Source organism: Talpa europaea (assembly GCF_964194135.1).
Source record: "Talpa europaea genome assembly, chromosome: 1".
Lineage (NCBI taxonomy): Eukaryota > Metazoa > Chordata > Mammalia > Eulipotyphla > Talpidae > Talpa > Talpa europaea.
In genome coordinates, this window is record NC_140073.1 from 150,975,519 (window position 1) to 150,996,236 (window position 20,718).

At 39.6% G+C, this 20,718-nt stretch overlaps 1 protein-coding gene across 1 annotated transcript in view; it reads left to right on the top strand.

The window, feature by feature from the left end:
• COL4A3 (collagen type IV alpha 3 chain) overlaps positions 1-20,718 on the top strand; it is a gene marked incomplete at its 5' end in the record, with an annotated part of 121,095 nt that continues 100,377 nt past the window's right edge. Inside the window, one exon of the mRNA XM_084246007.1 lies at positions 1-93. Coding sequence (XP_084102133.1) covers positions 1-93 — 93 coding nt within the window. The remainder of the gene's footprint in view (positions 94-20,718) is intronic.

Consider the following 20,718-nt stretch of genomic DNA (forward strand, 5'->3'; position numbering starts at 1 on the left):
ATGAGCCCCGGGGCCCCGCTGCTGCCACCGGTGCCGCCGCTCCTGCTGCTGCTCCTGCTGCTGCTCCTGGAGGCCGCGCCCCGAGAGGGCAAGGTGAGTGCCTGGCCGCGCGCCCCTACCCCGCGCCCTGGGACCTTCGTGTCCTGGTGGCTGCGCGGCCTCGGGCTCCGCGCAGGACAGAAGCAAGTGGGGATGCCCGGGGTGGGGTGGGGGTCAGTGAATGCGGGGTTCAAGGGAGCCTGTCCAGTTTCCCAGCAGCCAGGTAGGAGGGAGGTAGAGGATAGGTAGGTAGGTAGGTAGGTAGGTAGATAGATAGATAGATAGATAGATAGATAGATAGATAGATAGATAGATAGATAGATAGACAGAGAGAGGCAAGTCGGCAGGCAGATACATAACGTAGGTAGGCAGGTGGGTAGGTAGAAAATAGATAAGTAGGAGAGAGAGAATGATTCCTCAGAGGTGAATGCTTGGGGACAGACAGATCAGCGATGCCACCTTGGTGAGTCAGAGCAGGCCGGGTGGCCTGGCAGGCGAGAGGACTGACTGGAGTGCAAACCTGTGCCAGAGCCCCAGCCCTGCCACCTCGCTCTGAACTCTGACCTCCCGGGCTGGGTTTCCTCCTTGTCAAAACTTGCCTTTCAGGGTTCCTTAGGAATTCTTGGGGAAAACAAATGCCATCGCTAAAAACTTAATAGCACCTTAGATTAAAAAAAAAAAAAAAGCAACTCGTGTTTGGATAAATTAAGCAACCTGTTTCTTTGATTTCTACATGGAATCAGGGGGATCCTGGATTCATTTAAATCTGTTAAATCCCATAACTCATACCTTACCACCGGATGTTCTCAAAACTGTTACCATGTCTAGAGTTGCCTTGCTTGATTTTAACCAGTGCAAATGAAATTTAAATTTTCATATGCCTTCTGTGACTTTTTTACACTGAAAAGTTAATTTGGAGTGCTGGCATAGTTTAAATTTCATTTCTGGTTGAGCTGGTGTTTCACAAATTTCATGAAAAGATTTTTGGAACCTATGGCCATGTATAATCTAAGCCTTTCCATTTAAACTTTAAATGAAGCCTTCCAGGTAGAGCTAGAACATTCTTTAATTACCTCCACACCTCCCCTCCCCTGTCTAAACAAAAGCATCCACTTTCATTTCTTCATGTCTCTTTTCAGACACCTTCATGTATTTCCATATACATATGGACCCATAAGAAATTTGTGGGTTTTGTTTTAACATAAATGTTACCATGCTGGTAATATCCTCATCTACCTTACAGATCTGTGGATGTCAGTATTTAAGATAGATGCACCCCTTTTTGCCCTGTGACACAGTTTTCCATATAAGAATCTGCCAAAATGAATGAAGCTAGTCCCCTAATGATTTACATGTAGATTATTTAGTGGGTTTTTTTTTTTTTTTTTTTTTTTACGTTCTAAAGGATATTGTAATCCTTAAGTCTCTTCATATAGCTGATTCTCACAAAAATGCACTTTGCATGTACTGGGAATAACCAGCCCAAGTAGTTCAGCACTCTAGGAATGATGGGTAAAGCTGGTCCAGCAGTGCGGATTGTCTGCTGGCTTTAACCTAAGAGCAAATAAACCCAACAAGAAAATACCTAAGGGAACCTGGAACCTGTAATTAAATCAATTTTCAGTTATAATGTGTTATTCCCCTATTACTTTTCACATGTAAAAATTTCCATCTTGAGTTTGACCAAATCTTTATGACTTCTTGCTGGTGTTATAATTAGTCCATTTATATTGTTAGTAGTAGTAGCAGCAGAAGTAGTTGTCGTTGTTGTCATCACAATAGATCTTTGTTAAAACCATTCAAGAGTATCACTTCCCTTATATCTGCTGAATTATAACTTAGCCTCATTAGAAACTTATCAAGTAGGTCTTTCTCTTTTTTTAAAAAAGATTTATTTATTTATGCATACAAGAGCTGGGGTACAGGCCAGAGGTGTGGGGGGTGAGAAGATTCACCAGAGACAGAGTGAGGATCAGAACAGGCAGATCCACTGAAATACACTGCTGAGGGGAGCAGCAGGCAAGACAGGAGAGGTCTGCTGCACCATGTGGGTTTCTCCCTGGCCAAGGATCGAACTCATGCTGCAGAGGCTGCAGACAGCTTCACAAGCTGTGTCTTAACCCCTTGCACCCCCAGGGAGGCCCCGGGTCTTCATCTTGTAGAGAAATAAAGTCACAACAACTTAAGTGATAATAGTCCACATAGTGCTAACACAGGGTAACTGTGACCTTGGCAAAGCACTTGATCTCTCTTTGACTCAGCTTTACCTGTAAAATAAGTGAATTGAAACCCATAGTGAGGCCAGCAGGTGAGGTGATGAGTGATGCCCTGGGGTAGCAGACAGGGCCAACGAATTGATAGTCTAGAATTGAGTCCTGGGGATGCCAGATCCCTGCTTGTGTTTTATTAAAGAGAAAAACTGGGAATCTATTTTCCATTAATAAATCTCTCAAATTCTACATGTAAGCAAATAAGTCGGTGAACACAGGTCCAAATCACGTATAAGCGACAGCTAAATTTAGTTTCTGGGACATCATTGTTTGTCATCTTTGTGCTGCACTAGTAAAGGAAATATTTTGCTTTAAATTTCAGTAATTTTAGCAGTTCTCAAAACAGGGAGATAGCAGTGTTGATGCACATTCCAAGTTCAGACAGGGTGGGACTGTCCACCCACACAATTTGTTCTGAAGGACCCAGACTGAAATCTGTCTGGTGCTCTGCTGCAGGCTCAGGCATCTGGTTCCACGCCTGGTTGTTTAATGGAGCCCCCAGGTTTTATGGCTGTTCCAAAACCCCAACTGGAGGTGGGGAGGCACTTCCCTGCTGCCACACACAGAGGTGGAACTAGAGAGAGTGCCTTCGCTGACATCTGGTGAAGGTGAGGTTCGTGGTTTGAGATACCCTGGTTTATCCTTCCTTTTTTTTTTTTGGCCTTAAAATTCCAGACAGAGAAAAAAATATGGCAAGTGAATATCAGGAACTGAGTAACAGCTGCATTTAGGGAGGATGCTTTCTCAACCGATTTCATTCTTAAATAAAAACATTGAGATAAGAAATATTCCAAACAAAAAGTAATGTAACAGACATCACTTTTTCTATCCCTGAGATCAGGCAAGTATTGAGAAGCTTTGACTTGATGGCTCTCAGAGTTCACCTTTTAGGAAAAACAATACGTAATACAGAGCCATACACATTCACTATCTCTTCTCCATCCCAGGAGGTTTGTATAGATCATCCCCATGCATGGTTTTATATTTGTCTGACGTTGTATATGTGTATATGTACAAGTCTACATAAAAAATAAATATTACTGTTTTGTGGTCTTTCAAATGGAATAAGTGGCTCCATATTATGCATACCTACTGGAGCTTGTATCACTGAGTATGTTCTTGGACTTTATCCATGTTTGTGCATATAGCTGTGGGTTCATTTATATACTTATAGCTCTGATAGCTGTAGCATAGTATTTAGGCTATATAAACACATCTCAAATTATTTCTCCATCCCTCTAAACACAGTGAGTTTATTTCCCTGCTTTCATTTTACAAAATGACAGTAATGTCTTTGGAGGATAACTAGATTTTGAATTCCTGAGTGGAATTCAAAGAAGGTTTCTAGAGAAAGCATATTTTAAATGTTATTTAGGGCTATCAAATGAACTCCACAAAGGTAATATTTTTAATGCACTGGTGTAACTAGCTTCCTAGATTCTCAGCAAAACTTGATGTTCTCGATGTTAATGGGCGTGAAGTAGGATCTTGTTTTGATTTGTGAGTTTGTGAATCTTCACATATTTTAATGGGCATTTGTATTTCCCTCAAGGAACTGTGAGAGCAAATGTTTGATTATCTATTATGAACTTTGCCTTTTTGTTGCTGGTGAATTAGGAATTACTTATATATTTGAATACTGAAAGTTTGTCATTTAAATGTGCAACCGATATTTCATTTCAATCGTTAGTTTGTGTTCCCTTTGGTATCAAATGAGGTATCAAAGTATAGCTTTTGATATACTTTGAGGTATCAAAGTATAGCTTTTCCTCACTGTAACCTGAAACATTCATCTTTTCTTTGATATTTTACATTTTGACCTTATTAAGAAATCCTTTCTTCTCTGAGGTTTATAAAATCATCTACATATTTTTAAATATTTTTACAGTTTAGCTGTTTTATGTCTGAGACTCTTAATCCTGGAACTGTTTTCTCCTTATTGAATATGACTTTATCTTCTTACATAGAGATACAATTTGTCCCAACAGAATTTATTGAATAGTTTATTCTTTTATTGTCACATATGCAAACATGAGCATACATGTTTGTATACATATATATTAATATGTCTATTTATATAAGACTTTAATTTCTTACAGTGTTTAAATGTTTTCTGTTTCTTTAATTTCTAAATATTTGATGTTTTTAGTGTTAATGTAACTGACAGTTTTTCAATTTGATAGTATAAATATTAAAGATACAGTAAAACATAGTTGAATTTCATATGACTTTGATCAAACAATTTTGAACAGTTCAAATGCATTTAAGGCTACAAAAATTTTCCCTAAATACTGCTTTGGCTGTATCACATACATTTTAATAACATTACATTCAAAAATCCTTCCTAGTTGAGTTTTTGTCCCAGAGGCTATCAAACTGTTTGGTTATTAATTTCCAAATACAGATTTTTCTAGTCTTCTTTCTGTTATTAAATTGTGGGGATGATATTCTGACTTCAAAGATTTCTGTGATTTTTAATTAGCTCTACGTTTTTGATCATGTTATTAAAATTATAATGTATGCATATGGGTTTTTTTAATATATTCTATTTAGTGTATATTTAATCCAAGATTCTACATTTTTCCTCAATTATCGAAAATTCTCAGACACTCAATTTTTACATTTCTACTTCCCAACTCTGTACTCCTGGCATTTTGAGACTATATGCTGGACTTTTTCATTTTTCTCCAGTTCTCCTAACATCACACACCAGATATCTTTTATATAATACCACTCAGAACTCATTGGCCTCAACTTGCTCCTGGATTGTGAACCCACACTTTCCTGAGCTGTCAGTTTGATCATGGACTTTGTATAAGCACAGCTTGATGGTTTTTCGAAATTCCATCCTGTAGCTTCCTTTTGTATCCATGTAGGTATTAACACCCGTGGGGCAAATCTTTGACCAGTGGGACATGGAGTCAGTGGAGACATTCTTCTCTCTTTCTCCTGTACCATCTTGAAATGCAGAGGCTCATACTGACTCTCGAACAGTCCACAAGACAATCATTTCACTGTTGTGGTAGAATGTTGGTCTCAGGTGCTGCTTCCAGAGGAAGCCAAAACACTTCTTTTTAATAACTTAAACGTTTTTCTCCATTCATGCTGCATCTTTTAAAGTGTCCTCAAGTCCTTCTTCCATTTTTCAACTCTGTGATCTGCTGTTTGTAATTTTTAATGTACTATAACTTCCAATAATGATTAAGAACTCTGGGACCATTCACATGGGTTATAATCCCAAATCTATTAACTATTAGCTTTAAAATTTTTAGTGTCAACTCCCTTATCTTAAAAATAAGATAAGACCCACCACTGGATTTTCTCGGGATTAAGAGATTTGGTACACATAACATATATTTACCTTGCCTGTCACATGGTAGTCATTCAATAAATGCTAATTATGATTACTGTCATTCATTAAATTTTAATTTCAATGATGATTCTTATTTTTTTTTAAGATTTATTTATGCATACAAGAGCTGGGATATAGGTCAGAGGTGTGGGGGGGGGGCGGTGAGAGGATTCACCAGAGACAGACTGGGGACAGAACAGGCAGACTGACTGAAATACACTGCTGAGGGGAGCAGCGGGTGAGAGAGGAGAGGTCTAAGCTCCCTGGCTGGGGATCGAACTCATGCTGCAGAGGCTGCGGATAGCTTCATAGGTTGCATCTTAACCCCCAGGGAGGCCCGATGATTCTTATTTCTAGAGTTCTATTGGAGCCCAAGTCTGTTCGATATTTGGAGTTTTGTTTTGTTTTTTACATAGGTTTCTCCCTTTTGTATGCCTTTAATCATTCTACAAGACTTATTTCATATTATCTCCTTGATTCTTGTATTATTTCAGTGTCTGGGAATCTTTCTTGCTTTTTCTGTCTACTGGGCCTCACCCTTGGGGTTTGGAGAAAGTAAGCATCCTCTGTCATCACAGTGCCCTGCCCACCTGAGCACATTGCTCAGGGTGGAGTTGTCCAGCCCTGGGGGAGGCGGGGATAGAGGGAGGGGGAATGAGCAAAATCCTCTGTTATTTCCTGGGGATTTCCCCCAGCACATGGACTTATGTCATAATGGTTTGAGAGGAGGACGGCCCAAACATGTTTCCTTCCCTGATTTCAGGGTCATCCCCTTCAGGCCTCTCCCTCTGCTTGCTTCCTCCAGACAAACTGCAGCCCTGTTGCAAGAGGTGAAGGTCAAGGCCAACAACAGCCAAGCCACCAGCTTCTCTCTCTACTCAGACTAAGGGTCTTCCTCTGTGAGAGTTTCTCTGGGTTCCAGTGGCTGGCTTGCTTTCAGTCACTGGGGAAACTGCTCATTAAATGAAATTTGTCTTTTTATTCTCTTGTAATTCTTGCTGTCTTACTCAGAGCACAAGAATGTGTTAACTCTGCATAAGGTTAACTACATTAAATATCTACACGATGGACATCCTCACAGCTGTCGATGTATGAGTCTGACAGAAGGGTGTCTAGTCTGCAAATGCAGTGAGTTCCTTCCTCCCTGGGGATTTGACCAAACTCTTGCTGTTGCCTTCAGTCAAAAAGCTTCCATCCACCTTAGAGAGAAAGATTTTCTAAGATCAGTAAAAACACACACAATGCAAAGCATCTTTGTTCTGCAAAGTTGATGTGTGGCCTCAGCTTAAACTGTTTTTTTAATATTTTATTTTATATAATTCTTACATCATTTTTTATCTTTGCACAATGTATGCATTTTCATTACGGTTATATTCCCCATACAATTGCACCCCCCCTTATTTTGACTCTAGTCCTTCCTTTCCCTACCCCTCCCTTTGCGCCCCCCCCCACCAGTGTGTCTCTGGTTTATAGTTGCTTGTTGATTTTGATTTTTACTTTGTATTGATTATTCTTTTTCCTGGTCTCTTATTTAGGTTTTCTAAATTCCTGCTATGAGTGAGACCATCCATATTTTTCTTTTTCTTTCTGACTTATTTCGCTGAGCATGATCCCTTCTAGCTCCATCCATGTTGCTGCAAACTGCATGTGCTTATCTTTTTTGATTGCCGAGTAATATTCCATGGTGTATATGTACCACATCTTCTTGATCCAGTCATCTATTTTTGGGCATTTGGGTTGTTTCCATAGTCAGCTTAAACTTTTTAATCAAAGCAGACTTTCCTTGTGGATTATTTGTTTCACTCTGTTTTCCATTTGAAAAAATAAGGAAGCCAAGATTATATTAGCTTCTTAACAGAACAGGCATTTTCGGTAGCAGCCCAACCTCCAAGCTCTCTGAACTGTTTTCGTCAATAAAATCTGGTATGGAAGCATTCTCCCCGAAGCTCTGCATTTGTCTCACCAGGTATCCTTGCTACCTCTTGTCTTCTAGAAGTGTCCGTGTTGGCCTTTCCACTCTTCCTGGTGCTCCTTACATAATTGCCAATTAAAGCCTCAGGTTGAAAGTTTATTTTCTAACTAAGACTGAATTAAATTATATTGACTTACAATTTTCTATTTTACATACTTTCCTAAGCTCAGATAAATAAGCCTCTAGGTTCATGCCATCCAATAGAAATATAATGTGAGCTGAACATAATTAAAAATTTTCCAGTAACCACATTAAAAAGTGAAAAGAAACAGATAAATTAACCTTACCATATTGTATTTATCGCAATGTATTCCTAATAGTATCTTTTCAATTGATAGTCACTATTAAAAATGTTAATAGATACTCCACAATTTTTTTAAATATTAAATTTTCAAAATCTGATGTATATTTTACACCTCAATTATGATTAGCTAATTCCAGGGTCTAGAGCCACATGTGGCCAACATCCTGGATTCCAGATGCATGGGGTATAGCCCATGAGTCCCATCTCTGGATGGGTACATTTTGTTTATCTACCAGCAGACATAAATGTGTCAAAATGATAAATATTAATATGAGAAATCAGCAAGACTTGTTCCTGAGTATCTGTGCAACTCTTTCTCCAGAAAATTAAGATAATTGACCTTGACTTAAAGCTTCAAACTGCCACTTGTGCATATTTAACTATATTACCACAATATCAAAGCACAAGTAGGTTGTGTGCATGGAGAATTGAATCATCAAGAGCAATCACTGGGAGACAGGGATGGAGACAAGGACAAATGCCTTGAAGACCAACCTGCAGCTCCGGACCTTTCACCTTTAACTATAAACTACTCACCAGAGTAATTCAACCAGGTCATGGGTATAGTTTTACCTTGAACAAGTTATTTGCAAAGGGATCTCTTATTTTCTTGCCTGAATATGGTGATACTACATGTGTTACAGAAAAAATATCCAACCCAATGCCTAGTGCAATGTATGTACTCAGCTTTTATATTCTAGCCACAAGTATATTTATTATTCAAAATGGGGAGGAGAGAACAGAACTGAGAGGTAGGCAAGTGGCCAGGTGCTGGGGATTCATTCTGAGGGAGGGAGCTGTGAGTCTAGAGATATAGGGGAGAGAGAGAAAAGCATAGTAAGCAACTGTGTAACTAGAGATGGTGCTGTCATCAGGATAGAATGCCTGTGAGCGGACAGTCCCTACTTGAGCTAGAGGTAGCCAGGGACCACCTTTTGAGGAGCCATCTCAAAGGTTCTCACGTGGACAGTGACTGGGAAGGACTGTGGACCAGACCAGGGTCTCCCATGGGTGGAGAGAGGTGAGCACTTCCAATTTTCTGTCTCCTGGGTTGGCAAGGAATAACACCAAGGCCAGTAGAACTTTTGATAAAAGGAGGGGAAGGGAAGCTCAACTTATTTTATCACCGTGAATGGAACACATGGCCTGAAGGAAAATGCTGAGTGTTCTGCCAGAGGTGGGGCTGCAGGTGGGGAGCCAGGATCCAGGACCAGAGAGCAGGTGCAGTGGTGGGTGTGCTGGGATGGAAAGTAACTCCTGGGAGGGGTGGAGTAAGCCCACAGGCCTGCATGTGGCCGACACCATATATTTTAAAAGTATTTACTGTCCTAGCATTTTGGTATTAATACAATATGATAATGGTTAAAAAAAAAAAGTGTGCTCGGGCCTCCCCTGGTGGCACAGGCGGTTAAGCGCCCCGCTGTGAAGCTGTCCGTGGTCTCTGCAGTGCCATTCGCTCCCTGGCCGACCCGTGGTTCTGTTCCCCGCGGTTCTGTTCCCCGCTCTGTCTCTGGTGAATCCTCTCACCCTTCCGCGCATCTGACCTGTACCCCGGTTCTTGTATAAATAAATAAATAAATCTTTTAAAAAAAATGTGCTCTTAGAGCTGTTTAAAATGTCACCATAGGGGCCTCCCTGGTGGCGCAGCGGTTGAGCGCTGGGTTGCAAGGCTGCCCGCAGCCTCTGCAGGGCCGGCTCAATGGGTCCCAAATGGTGCGCAGACCTCCCCTGCCACCTGCTGCTCCCCTCAGCAGTGTATTTCGTCCATCTGCCTGCTCTGCCCCCAACTCTGACTCTGGTGAGCTCTCTCACACTCCCGAGCTTCTGACTGTACCCAGTGCTTGTATAAATAAATAAATAAATCTCTAAAATAAATAAATAAAATAAAATGTCACAATATTAAAATTCTTTAGTTTTTTTGATACTGGTTTGGGGGTAAGTTAGGAATTTTCAGTTTTTTAAATTTTTTTAAAGATTTTGTTTATTTATGCATAGAAGAGCTGGAGCAAAGGCCAGAGGTACAGGGGGAGGGTGTGAGGAGTCACCAGAGAGAGTAGAGAGCAGAACAGGTGGACTGAAATACACTGCTGAGGGGAGCAATGGTAGAGACAGGAGAGGTCTGTTGTGCCATGTGGGTAGCTCCCTGGCCAGGGATCAAACTCATGCTGCAGTGGCCGCCAGTAGCTTCATAGTGCTGAGACTTAACCCCTTACGCCACCAGGGAGGCCCAAATTTTCCATTTTTAATATTGAAGATTGACGTTTGTTACTTAGATTACCTCTCCAGATTAGTTTCTTAGAGAAGTGATTCCAATGTTTAAAAATGAGTTCAAGGGTGTTTAGAAACTCAGGAGATTGGTCATCACTTAGGCAAAACAGTCCGTCACTGGACTTCTTTCCCATCAGGATATTTTGTTGTTACACAGACTTCTCAAGAAAAGGCTCTACCAGTGGAGAGTTGAGAAATCTGCAATATTTCCCCTTGAATCAAGTGACAAAATGTGTCTGGCAAGACCCAAGGCAACAAGGCATTTAATATTCACTTTCTTTGTTTCATCAGATGATAGGATAATTACACTGTTTATTTACATGGGACATTGGAAAAGCTGAAGCACACTCCTGCTGACTCTTAAAAAAAAGTTGTATGTATTGGAAAATGTTTAAAAGTACAAAAATAAATATAAAAATAAAAGCTCTGCCTCATCATATTGCCCAGAGATGATTACTCCTAACATTTGCTCTTGTTCCTTTCCAGATTTTATTTTTCTTTCTACTTTTTTTTTTTTACCCAACAATAGACTGGTGAAAATTTTCCACGTCATTAATTATTCCAAATATCACCTTTACTTGTCTAGAGAGTACTTCATTGTAAGTTGGTACCATATCTTATTGATGTCATGACTTTCTATTGCATATTTTGGTTATTTCCAGCTGTCTAGAAATGTTACATTGGAACTCCTTGAGATAAACATGTACTAAAATCATATTTTAAAAAATTTCTTGTCAAATGTCTGATTTTGAGCATTTCTGAGAGTTAGCTGGATGACAAGGTAACCGTCCTTATTTGTAGACGAGGAGAGTGATTCATCAAGTTAGAGGAGAAAGTCGACATAGAATTGGGAGGTCTGGTTATTAGAGATTTTTAGTAGGATTCTTTTTTATCAAAAATGTCCCAAATAACACAAAACAGTATCAGGTGTCAGTTTGCTCATCACTTAAGTAAATGAGCAATATTTGAAATAAAATTGATTTCAAAAATATTTTCCTTATCAGCAGCTTAAGTGCCCAATGACAGAGGATTATATTAGGAAGATGTGGTCTATCCATACATGAAATACTATTCAACCATAAGGAAAGATGAAAGGTTTCTATTTACCGAAAAATGGAAGGAGCTCAAGGGAACTGTGTGTTGTGAAGCAAGTTAGAATAATAGATATTGGATGTTAACATATATAGTAAATCAAGAAATGGGGGTGAATGACAAAGCAAATTAATAAGAACTATTGGACACTAGTTTCTAAGGTGATGAGGAAGGGGGTAGGAAGAAAGGTTCAAAAAGCTGTAGGGGATGGTAGTGGGAAAATATTTTAATTATCAGGAATGAATCATAGATGGAATTATATTCTGTTACAATCAGAGCATCACTGAAATGTTTCTATTTGCTGAAGTTATTATCTGTGCCGACTGGGAGGAGTTGAACCCATTTAATCCTGCTTCCCTGATGAACTCCTTGAAGCCAGGTATCCTGTCTTACGCATCTGTGGCTTCCAGCTCTTGACATTGCACTTAGGAATACTGGGGCTTAATGAATGTTTATGGAATTGGTTCAATATTTTATTAAACACTGAAACCAAAAAGTCAATAAAGAATTAGTAGATTCTTTAATCCTTTGACGTAAGAATTAAGATAGACCTTTTTTGCAGATGAGAAATTAGCTGCTTCACTCATTCGTTGAAGCAGATGCTGGGAACAAAGGTAGATAAAACCAAGATGGTCCTTTCTGTGATGGGAAGTGTTTAAATAAGCATGCAGCCAGTAACAATGGAAAGAAGATGGAGAAAAAAAGTAAAATTTCGTTAGCTTAAAAACAACTTATCTCCAAGGAAAAGTACTTAAAACTGTTGGAATCAGTTAAGATGCAACCTATGAAGCTATCTGCAGCATGAGTTCAATCCCCGGCCAGGGAGCTTACTCACATGGCGCAGCAGACCTCTCCTGACTCACCCGCTGCTCCCCTCAGCAGTGTATTTCAGTCAGTCTGTCTGTTCTGTTCCCCACTCTGTCTCTGGTGAATCCTCTCACCCCACCCCACACATACCTTTGGCCTGTACCCCAGTTGTTGTATGCGTAAATAAATCTTAAAAAAAAAAAACCTGTTGGAATCAGTCCAGGAAATAGCAGGTAGAATTTCTGGGAGGGGGCCTTCACCTTCCTCCAGCCTTTTGCTCCCGCGGAGCCCTGTGGAGCAGGTGCCAATATTCACACATGTGGCCTGGGGTCTCCCCCACTTTGTCATGTTAGCAAAAGGAGATGCTATCATCCTTTCCAAAAAGTGATAAGAGCTAAGAGTCAGATACAGCTGAACAGGCTAAGCTTCCTGCCCACTGGGAGCCAGGCTACATGCCCACTGGTGCCAACACTCTCTAGTTGCTGCAGAAGAGGTGGGAGAAGTCCCAGAGGGGGTTTATCAAGAACTCCTCTGCCTGGGCTGTGCCCACCTGGGCTGTTCGGCTCACTGCCACCTGTCAGACTTTTCAGAGGCAGGCTACCCAGGACCTCTGTAACCTGAAGAAGCATCCCTGCCTCCAGAAGGGCAAATGGGCAGGGGCAAACATCTGAGGCACCCTGCCCCCCAAGAGAGACAGTGAGACCCACCTCATTCTTTGCCCGAAGAAAGAACTGTTGTGACAGTTTGTGGCACACGTCACTCAAATTCCGAGACTCCATTTCCTCAATCATAAAATGTTACTGATAAAACCTACCCTTCACCCCTCTCCAGAAATAGTATGGTTAGACAATTTGCACCCTAAAAAGCATGCAACAAATGCCAGGTAATATTGAGACAGTTTCAATATCAGCAAAGCAATAGTCCACATCTGTTTCTTATACTCATTTAAATAATTCTGTTATTTTTGACCTACTGTCAACTTCCCTGGAATGTATTAAGGAGTTTCTTATTTTCAAAAATATTATTCAGTGCATTCTTTGCTGCTGGTATTTTCTAATAAGATTGCTTGGAAACATCAGCAGAAATGGCATCCTCCCTTACCACTGTCCCCATTAAAGAATGAACAATTTATTTACCTTACACTGTCTCATGCAAATACTGACACTAAAACTCACTCAAAGATTTAATCACTTTTTGGCACCATTCCAAAGATCTCAGCTAAAATACCTCTTAATTATAGAGATAAGCTTGGGCAACATTTAACATTAATCAATTGTTCCTTTCTTGCCTTTAACATATAGGCTCAGTGGCATGTATTTATTGATTTATTTTTGCATAGAAGAACTGGGGAGCAGGCCAGAGGTGGGGGGTGAGAGGATTCAACAGAGATAGAGTGGGGAGCAGAACAGGCAGATCTTCTAAAGTCCACTGCTGAGGGGAGCAGCGGGGAGACAGGAGAGGTCTGCTGCGCCATGTGAGTCAGCTCCCTGGCCGGGGATCAAACTCAGGCCATAGCAGTGATAGTGCTGAGACCTAATGCCTAGGCCACTCAGGAGGACCCTCAGTGTCATTGTATTTAAAAGAGAATCCAGGTAACCTGCTTGGACGTCTTGCCTCCCTAAAATTCCATCTGTGTGTCATCAGCAGCCACAGGGTGGGGAGTATCGATCCCTTCCCTGCAGATTCCCTCTAGGTGCAGTGCCCCCCCACCTTATCCTACCCCCCCACCTTACCCTACCCGCCTCTACCTCACCTTACCCCCCCCACTCAACCTCCCAGGAAATGCCCGTCATATCTGTAAAGCAGGGAAAGGAGTCTTGGGAAATTTCAAAATGAATCTGCTGCAACTAATTATCAGACTGAGCCAAAATATATTTTGTATCAATGTTGATCTTTCCATCCTACCAATAAAAGTACTATTTGCCCACAGATAGGTAAGTTTAAAAACAAAAGGAAGTGAAAGGTGCTCCTAATATAAAAACCATGGGGGGTATACAGGTCAGAATCCTGGTATATTGTATAAAAATTGGATCATATGTCATTTTGTAGCCTGCTGTTTTAACATTATATTGCATTGCTGTTATTTTCTCATATCGCTAAGTATCTTTTAGAAATGAATGATAGTATTCTGTCATGCTTGTATACCATCATTTAAACTAAATTTTGGGTAGTATAAAAAAGCTGTCATGAATTCTTGCTTATGTCTCTTTCCATAATAGACTCATATAGAAATTAGTAATTAGATCAACTGGTGTAATTTTTTTTCTTTTTTTCTGCCACAAGTTATAGTTATCAAATAGTCACAGCTTTAGTATTTATTAGCAAAACAAAAACAAAATCACACTGTATCATATCAGTAAATGTAACTAGAGTACCATTTATATATATATATATATATATTCTACCCTTTATAATTCAAAACACAACTTAGTATATAATGGGAGTTGAGAGTCTAAATATTTAAATATATCTCCAAATTCATTTATTTCCCTGTTACTTCTATAAAGACACATCATCTCCCACTGACCCCAGATATCTCAGCTCTGGCTAAAACAAACCAAAAGAATATCTGGAATAGAACCAGAATTTTCTTAGAACATAGATCCGGTGATGAGGTACACAGCTTACTGACCACAAATAAAATTTTGAGGTTTATTAGTTCTTTTCCATTGCTATAGACCTGGAATCAGCCTAGTAATAAACAGATTTAGATACCAGCCTCAATCAGCTCCCCATTTCTGAAAGCCCCTCTACCCTTCCTCTGAGCTGTAACTCTGGGACGAGATAAATTCATAGACTCCCATTATCCATCCCAAAGGATATCCCATTGTGTGATCTCAGGAGTAGATTATACAATGACTGCATTGTAATCCCAAAAGCAAATATAACACAATTTTAAAAAATGAAATAAGGGAAAGACCTGGACATCCCCTATTTTGATAAGAAGGAAAAGGTGTATTTTGACCTGCACTAATTGAAACAAAATTCCCATCAGACCCCTCTTGAATCATTACACATAAAACTCAAGTACTTTTTATCTAAGCAAATTAACATGAATGTAATTCTGCTTAACATTTTCTGATGCAAAGTCAGAAAGTGAATACCAAGTTCTCTTAACCTCCATCCACTAACACACTGTCAATTATTTACCTGGGAATCCATTTCAATAAAGTTCACCTTCAGAAAGTAGCAGTTAGAAAAGCTTCGCTGAAGCCAGACTTGTTTTTACTTGTGAAACTGCTGTGCTTTCTCATTTGAATAAATCACTGAATTGGTCTAAATAGAGTGGATTCTTTGTTGTTGTTAGTATAAACTTTTCTTGGCCTCGAATGTTCCTACCTAGTCACTTTGAAGGACAGTGCTTTTTGCTTCTAGAAGCAGAGTGGTAATTCCTAACCTTAGAGAAGCAAATTAGCAATGATGGTGTTCATCAGAATCACCCCAGTGAGCCATGTGCCCAGGAGATAATGTCCAACAACCTGTCCCTGGAACCTTCTAGAAAAGCACAGTGTGCATGACTATGCAGTAGAATAATATTAAAGGATTGTTAATTCCAATTGCTTTTCCTCCTGAATTCTGAACCCACAAGGTGTACCGGGGAATGTGAGAACAGAGTTACTGATTAATCACTGCTTATCACCAAATTATGAGGCACTTTCTGTCTGTATACATATGTCTAGTATGATTCCAGCCCAGGTAAAATCAAGATTGACTCAAGCGATCCACGAAAGAAATGGTGACTATCGAAGTATCATCTTCTCCCTGCCAACGTAACTTGGAACAACTACTTGACTTCAAAAGTTCTTTGAGGTGACTAGTTTGGTTTCAACCCTCTGCCTTGCTCACCCATGCTCCTCAAGAAGTGTGGTCTTTGCCTTTTGTACCAAGAAGGAACCTGGTGAAAATTTCTGCCAGACTGCTACTTTTTTATATTCATGTCTAAGTCTGTCTTCATTAAATGTGTCCCTTTGCTTTATTAGGCCTGCCTTTTCTTCTTGACCAGAAATTTTTTTTAACTTCTTTAAATAATTGGAACATGTATAAAGTTCATGCTCAGAGAAAACAAATCAAACAGAGCATTTTAAGCCTGTGTAAAGGCTAATTTTCTTTTTCATTATGCAATTTTGGAAAAATTTTCTCTAAACTTGAATACACATTCTTGACCCTTACTTTGCATAACTGTTTCACTGGACTTTTGATGATAGGTCAAAAGTATTTTCTAGAAGTGAATTCAGTCAACCAAATTGTAAAATATAAAAAAACGTCTGGCCAAGTACAAGGTTGAGTTGACTCTTGATTAAATGAAAGATGGGTTGTTGGTGGTGTTTTGCCCTAGGTAGTTAGTGTGTGATGCCACTAGTTAGTACACAAACCATGGTAAAATATCTCCATTTGCACTGGTTAACCTTTAGCTGTCTGAGAAAAGGGAATAATCTTACAAGTTGTTCTTCCTCTTTATTGTGAGGAAGAGCAGTTGTTTCCATGGAAAAAACAAAGCAAAATATGGGTCAAAGTTAGTGTTCTTCTTCAAATATAAAAGGAGTGTTTCATTTAATTTTTAAACCATGTATAAATTATCCTCTATGCTCATAATATGTTACTATTTTAATCGTATAGCTGTTCAGCACTGTTCAGAACAGAGTGAAACCTTATCCCAGGGCAACTGTTGTCCCCTCAGAATGGGGTGAATATCCCCAACTCATCTACAGAGAAGTAAAAAAAAAAAATGAATTGAAAGTCAGAAGCTTTAGATCAGTATTTCTCAAACTTCATTCTGCATATGTTTTTTTGGAAACTTTATTTTAAAATGCAGCTCTCCTGGTATAATCCTCCTGGTATGGCTTGGGAATCTGTACTTGTCACATCCCAGTGGATTCGGGGGTGCATGGTGCTGTCCTGTGGAAACACTGAGAGAAGAAGGAATGCACACCTCACCCTCCTGGGCCAGGAATTACAGACTTGTGGGGCATTGAAAGATATTCAGTGAATCAGCCTCTCCTACCGGGAGTCTTCCCAACACAGGGCCGGGCGGGCCAGGCACATAGAGTGGAAGGCACATTGTAAACCAGAGTGGGCAGCTGAGGGTGTGTTGTCCCTTCTGCTTCTAAACCTTTGATAGAGACTTTTTTGAGGAGGGGAGAGAAAAGGAACTATTGAATATGATTTTTCTCTATCTGCACAACCCAATTACACCTCTATCTTAGTGCCATTGTGAGGATTGACTAAGCTAAGGTGCATTTCATGGTCAGACAATGTTCTCTCTCTTGGTGAGATTGGTTGACGATGATTTTCCAGCAGTGGTCATGATGACACCATTGTCTTAGCTGCTCTGCTTGAACTAAGGAAAGAATGAGCATCAACCCTTGTCCCACAAGGCTAGGGTGAGTAGGAACGTCAGCACATCTGTCCTCCTGAGGCCAGGTTAGCACAGGTAGCAACTAATAGTGAGAGACCCTGAGGGGAATTTGAATTTAGTTAACCCCAAATCAAATCTAGAAAGATCAGTTGCTTCTCATGAATATTTTCTTCCCCATGCCCACCTAGGAAGATGCTCAAGGCACAAGCAGATTTCTTATTTGTAGATACCGGTAGGATTGGTACACTATAGGGGGGATTATAGCTTATCCATTTTTAGAGCTATTCTATAAAATGAAACATCCTTGTTTCAAAGCACAAGTGAAGAATATCAAAGTTCCCTTTGTAAGTCTCATCCATAGCACAACCTGTGAGAATCATATTAATATTTACCTTATGCACACAACTTACCACAAATTCATATTATGTAAACTTTTCAGGGATTTTTGACAATGCAAAATATGTATGAATGTATGTAATAATAAATCATGTAATAGACTTTAATTATGAGAGTTAAAGAAAAATGTGATTAGTATAGTTGAGCACAAAAGCTAGTATTTGGTCATCATTATAAATGTTATTCAATGTATAGATAGATGTTTCCAAGAAAAAGCACCATATGAGGCAAATATATGTTCACAAATCAAACTATAATGTTATATTAACTCATTTCTTCAAAAGATATTTTGAACTTATAAAAAACAAGCATTTAAGAATCAATTGTATGTTTAAGCTTTATCATACCTTTAACACACTTAGCCAGAAGATAAAAATATAATACCGGCAAAACAGATTCAAGGTGTAGAGAAGATAAAGAAAATTTAGTTCTTGACAATATCATAAACTTAGCTGTTTGTCAGTGAAATAGAAAATTCTGCCTGGGACCATTAGTTAGAAACCACTTGGAACAATTCTTTTCATTGAGAGTCTCCTTGCTTACTAGACATTTTCCAGATAGTCTGAGTTACGTGGTAAAATTACAGTTACTGGAAAATTTTTTCAACCTTGTGTTCAAGATAATATGCTGTCTTTCAAAGTGCAGAGCTCCTGGCTCAGAATAACAGTAATTTTCCACCTTCTTCATGGATCTGGGATCTCAACAATCTTTCGGATGTCGATTGACTGAGTTGCTAAATTGGTTCTTCTACAAACTGAAAACAATGTGAGGAAAGATGAGAGCAAAGATGGGGTTGATGGCGGCCACACTGCTCTAAGTGGGGTGAGACTGGTCACTGGGATGCTTTCAAGCAAAAACAGCCTTTGAGTGTGTGGCCATGTTAAGGAAAAAGGGTGGCAGCTGGAAGAACTATGCACAACCCAATAAGTTTGCATGTTGTTTTGCACAGATATAGCAGGTGGGGGTTTGGGGTGGGGAACAGAGATTCTCCCAGTATCTCAAGGAATCAAGTTTTCTGCAGGTATGCACACTTAGCGGTAAGAGTCATAGGAATCTAAATCTTGAGGCTGGTCTCTTGGATAATGGAAGTTATTTCAGAAATGTGTAGGTTCAGTGACTAAGTGACCCTTCAACAGTAGGGATGATAGCAACTTGGTATGAATTTCTGCATCTACCATTCCTGTCCCACCCACGCACCCACCCCCTCACCTTCTACCCTGTGTGCGTTCCATCTCATGATTGCTGCTCATTCACATCTCCTACCAGAGAGGCCACCTTCTGCCCTGCTGGGCTGAGCTTCCTGTTCACTTCCGAGTGCTTAATTCCTCACACCTCCATAAGAGAACCTGACTGGCCCAGCTAGCCATTTCATCTTTGCCTTTATGTGGCTTTGAGTCAGGGCATACAACTGCACAGTGGACTCACCTACCACGGTCCAATCAGCTACCTTGAGGATACGATCCAGAATGAACTCTTAGAAAACAAGCCTTATTATTTTGTTTTTATGGTATCTCTTTTTAAAAAATAAAGGTAACATTGATTTACAGCACTGTCTATGATTTAAGGGGACAGACTCACACCACCTCACATTTCATTAGATGTGTCTTATGAGAACAGTGTCCCAAACTTACTTCTTATCAAAAATTCAGGGATTTTCTTCTTCTTCAGATTTATTGTTTGTGTATAGGAAGGCTACTGACTTTTGCGTGTTGATTTTGTATCCTGCCACTTTACTGAACTGATTGATGAGTTGAATTAGTTTTTCTGTGGAGTTTTTGGGGTTCTCTATGTATATTATCATATCATCTGCAAATAGTGATAGTTTGACTTCTTCTTTTCCTATTTGGATTCCTCGTGTGTCTTTCTCTTGTCTTATTGCTCTGGCTAGGACTTCCAGTATTATATTGAAAAGCAGAGGTGAGAGTGGACATCCTTGTCTTGTTCCAGATCTTAATGGGAATGCTTTCAGCTTTTCGCCATTGAGAATGATACTGGCTGTTGGCTTGTCGTATATGGCCTTTATGATGTTGAGGTATGTTCCTTGTATCCCAAGAATTTCAAGGGCTTTTATCATGAATGGGTGTTGCACTTTGCCAAAAGCTTTCTCGGCATCTATTGATATTATCATATCATTTTTATATTTCTTTTTGTTGATGTGTTGGATAACGTTGATTGATTTTCAGATGTTGAACCATCCTTGTGTTCCTGGAATGAATCCTACTTGGTCGTGGTGAATTATCTTATGAATACATTGTTGGATTCTGATAGCTAAAATATAATTGAGGATTTTTGCATCAGTGTTCATTAGCGAGATTGGCCTGTAGTTTTCTTTTTTTGTGTTGTCCTTGTTTGGTTTTGGTATTAGTTTAATGTTGGCTTCATAGAACCTGTTTGGTATTATCCCTTCCTTCTCAATTTTTTGGAAGAGTTTGTAAAGACTAGGCACTAATTCGTTTCTGAACGATTGGTAGAATTCATTTGTAAATCCATCAGGTCCTGGGCTTTCATTTTTGGGGAAGTTTTTGATTACCATTTCAGTTTTGCTGCTTGTAATTGGTCTGTTTAGGTGTTCTATTTCTTCTTTATCTAGCTTTGGGTGATTGTAGAGTTGTAGGAATTTGTCCATCTCCTCTAGATTGTTGAACTTGTTTCCATAAAACTGTTCATAGTAGTTTCTGATTATTCTTTGGATTTCTGCTGTGTCCATTGTGATTTCTCCTCTTTCATTTATGATCCTATTTATTTGTGCTTTCTCCCTTTTTTCCTTTGTGAGCCTGGCTAGGGGTTTGTCTATTTTATTTATTTTTTCGAAGAACCAGCTCTTGGTTTCATTGATCTTTTGGATTGTTTTTTAAGTTTCAA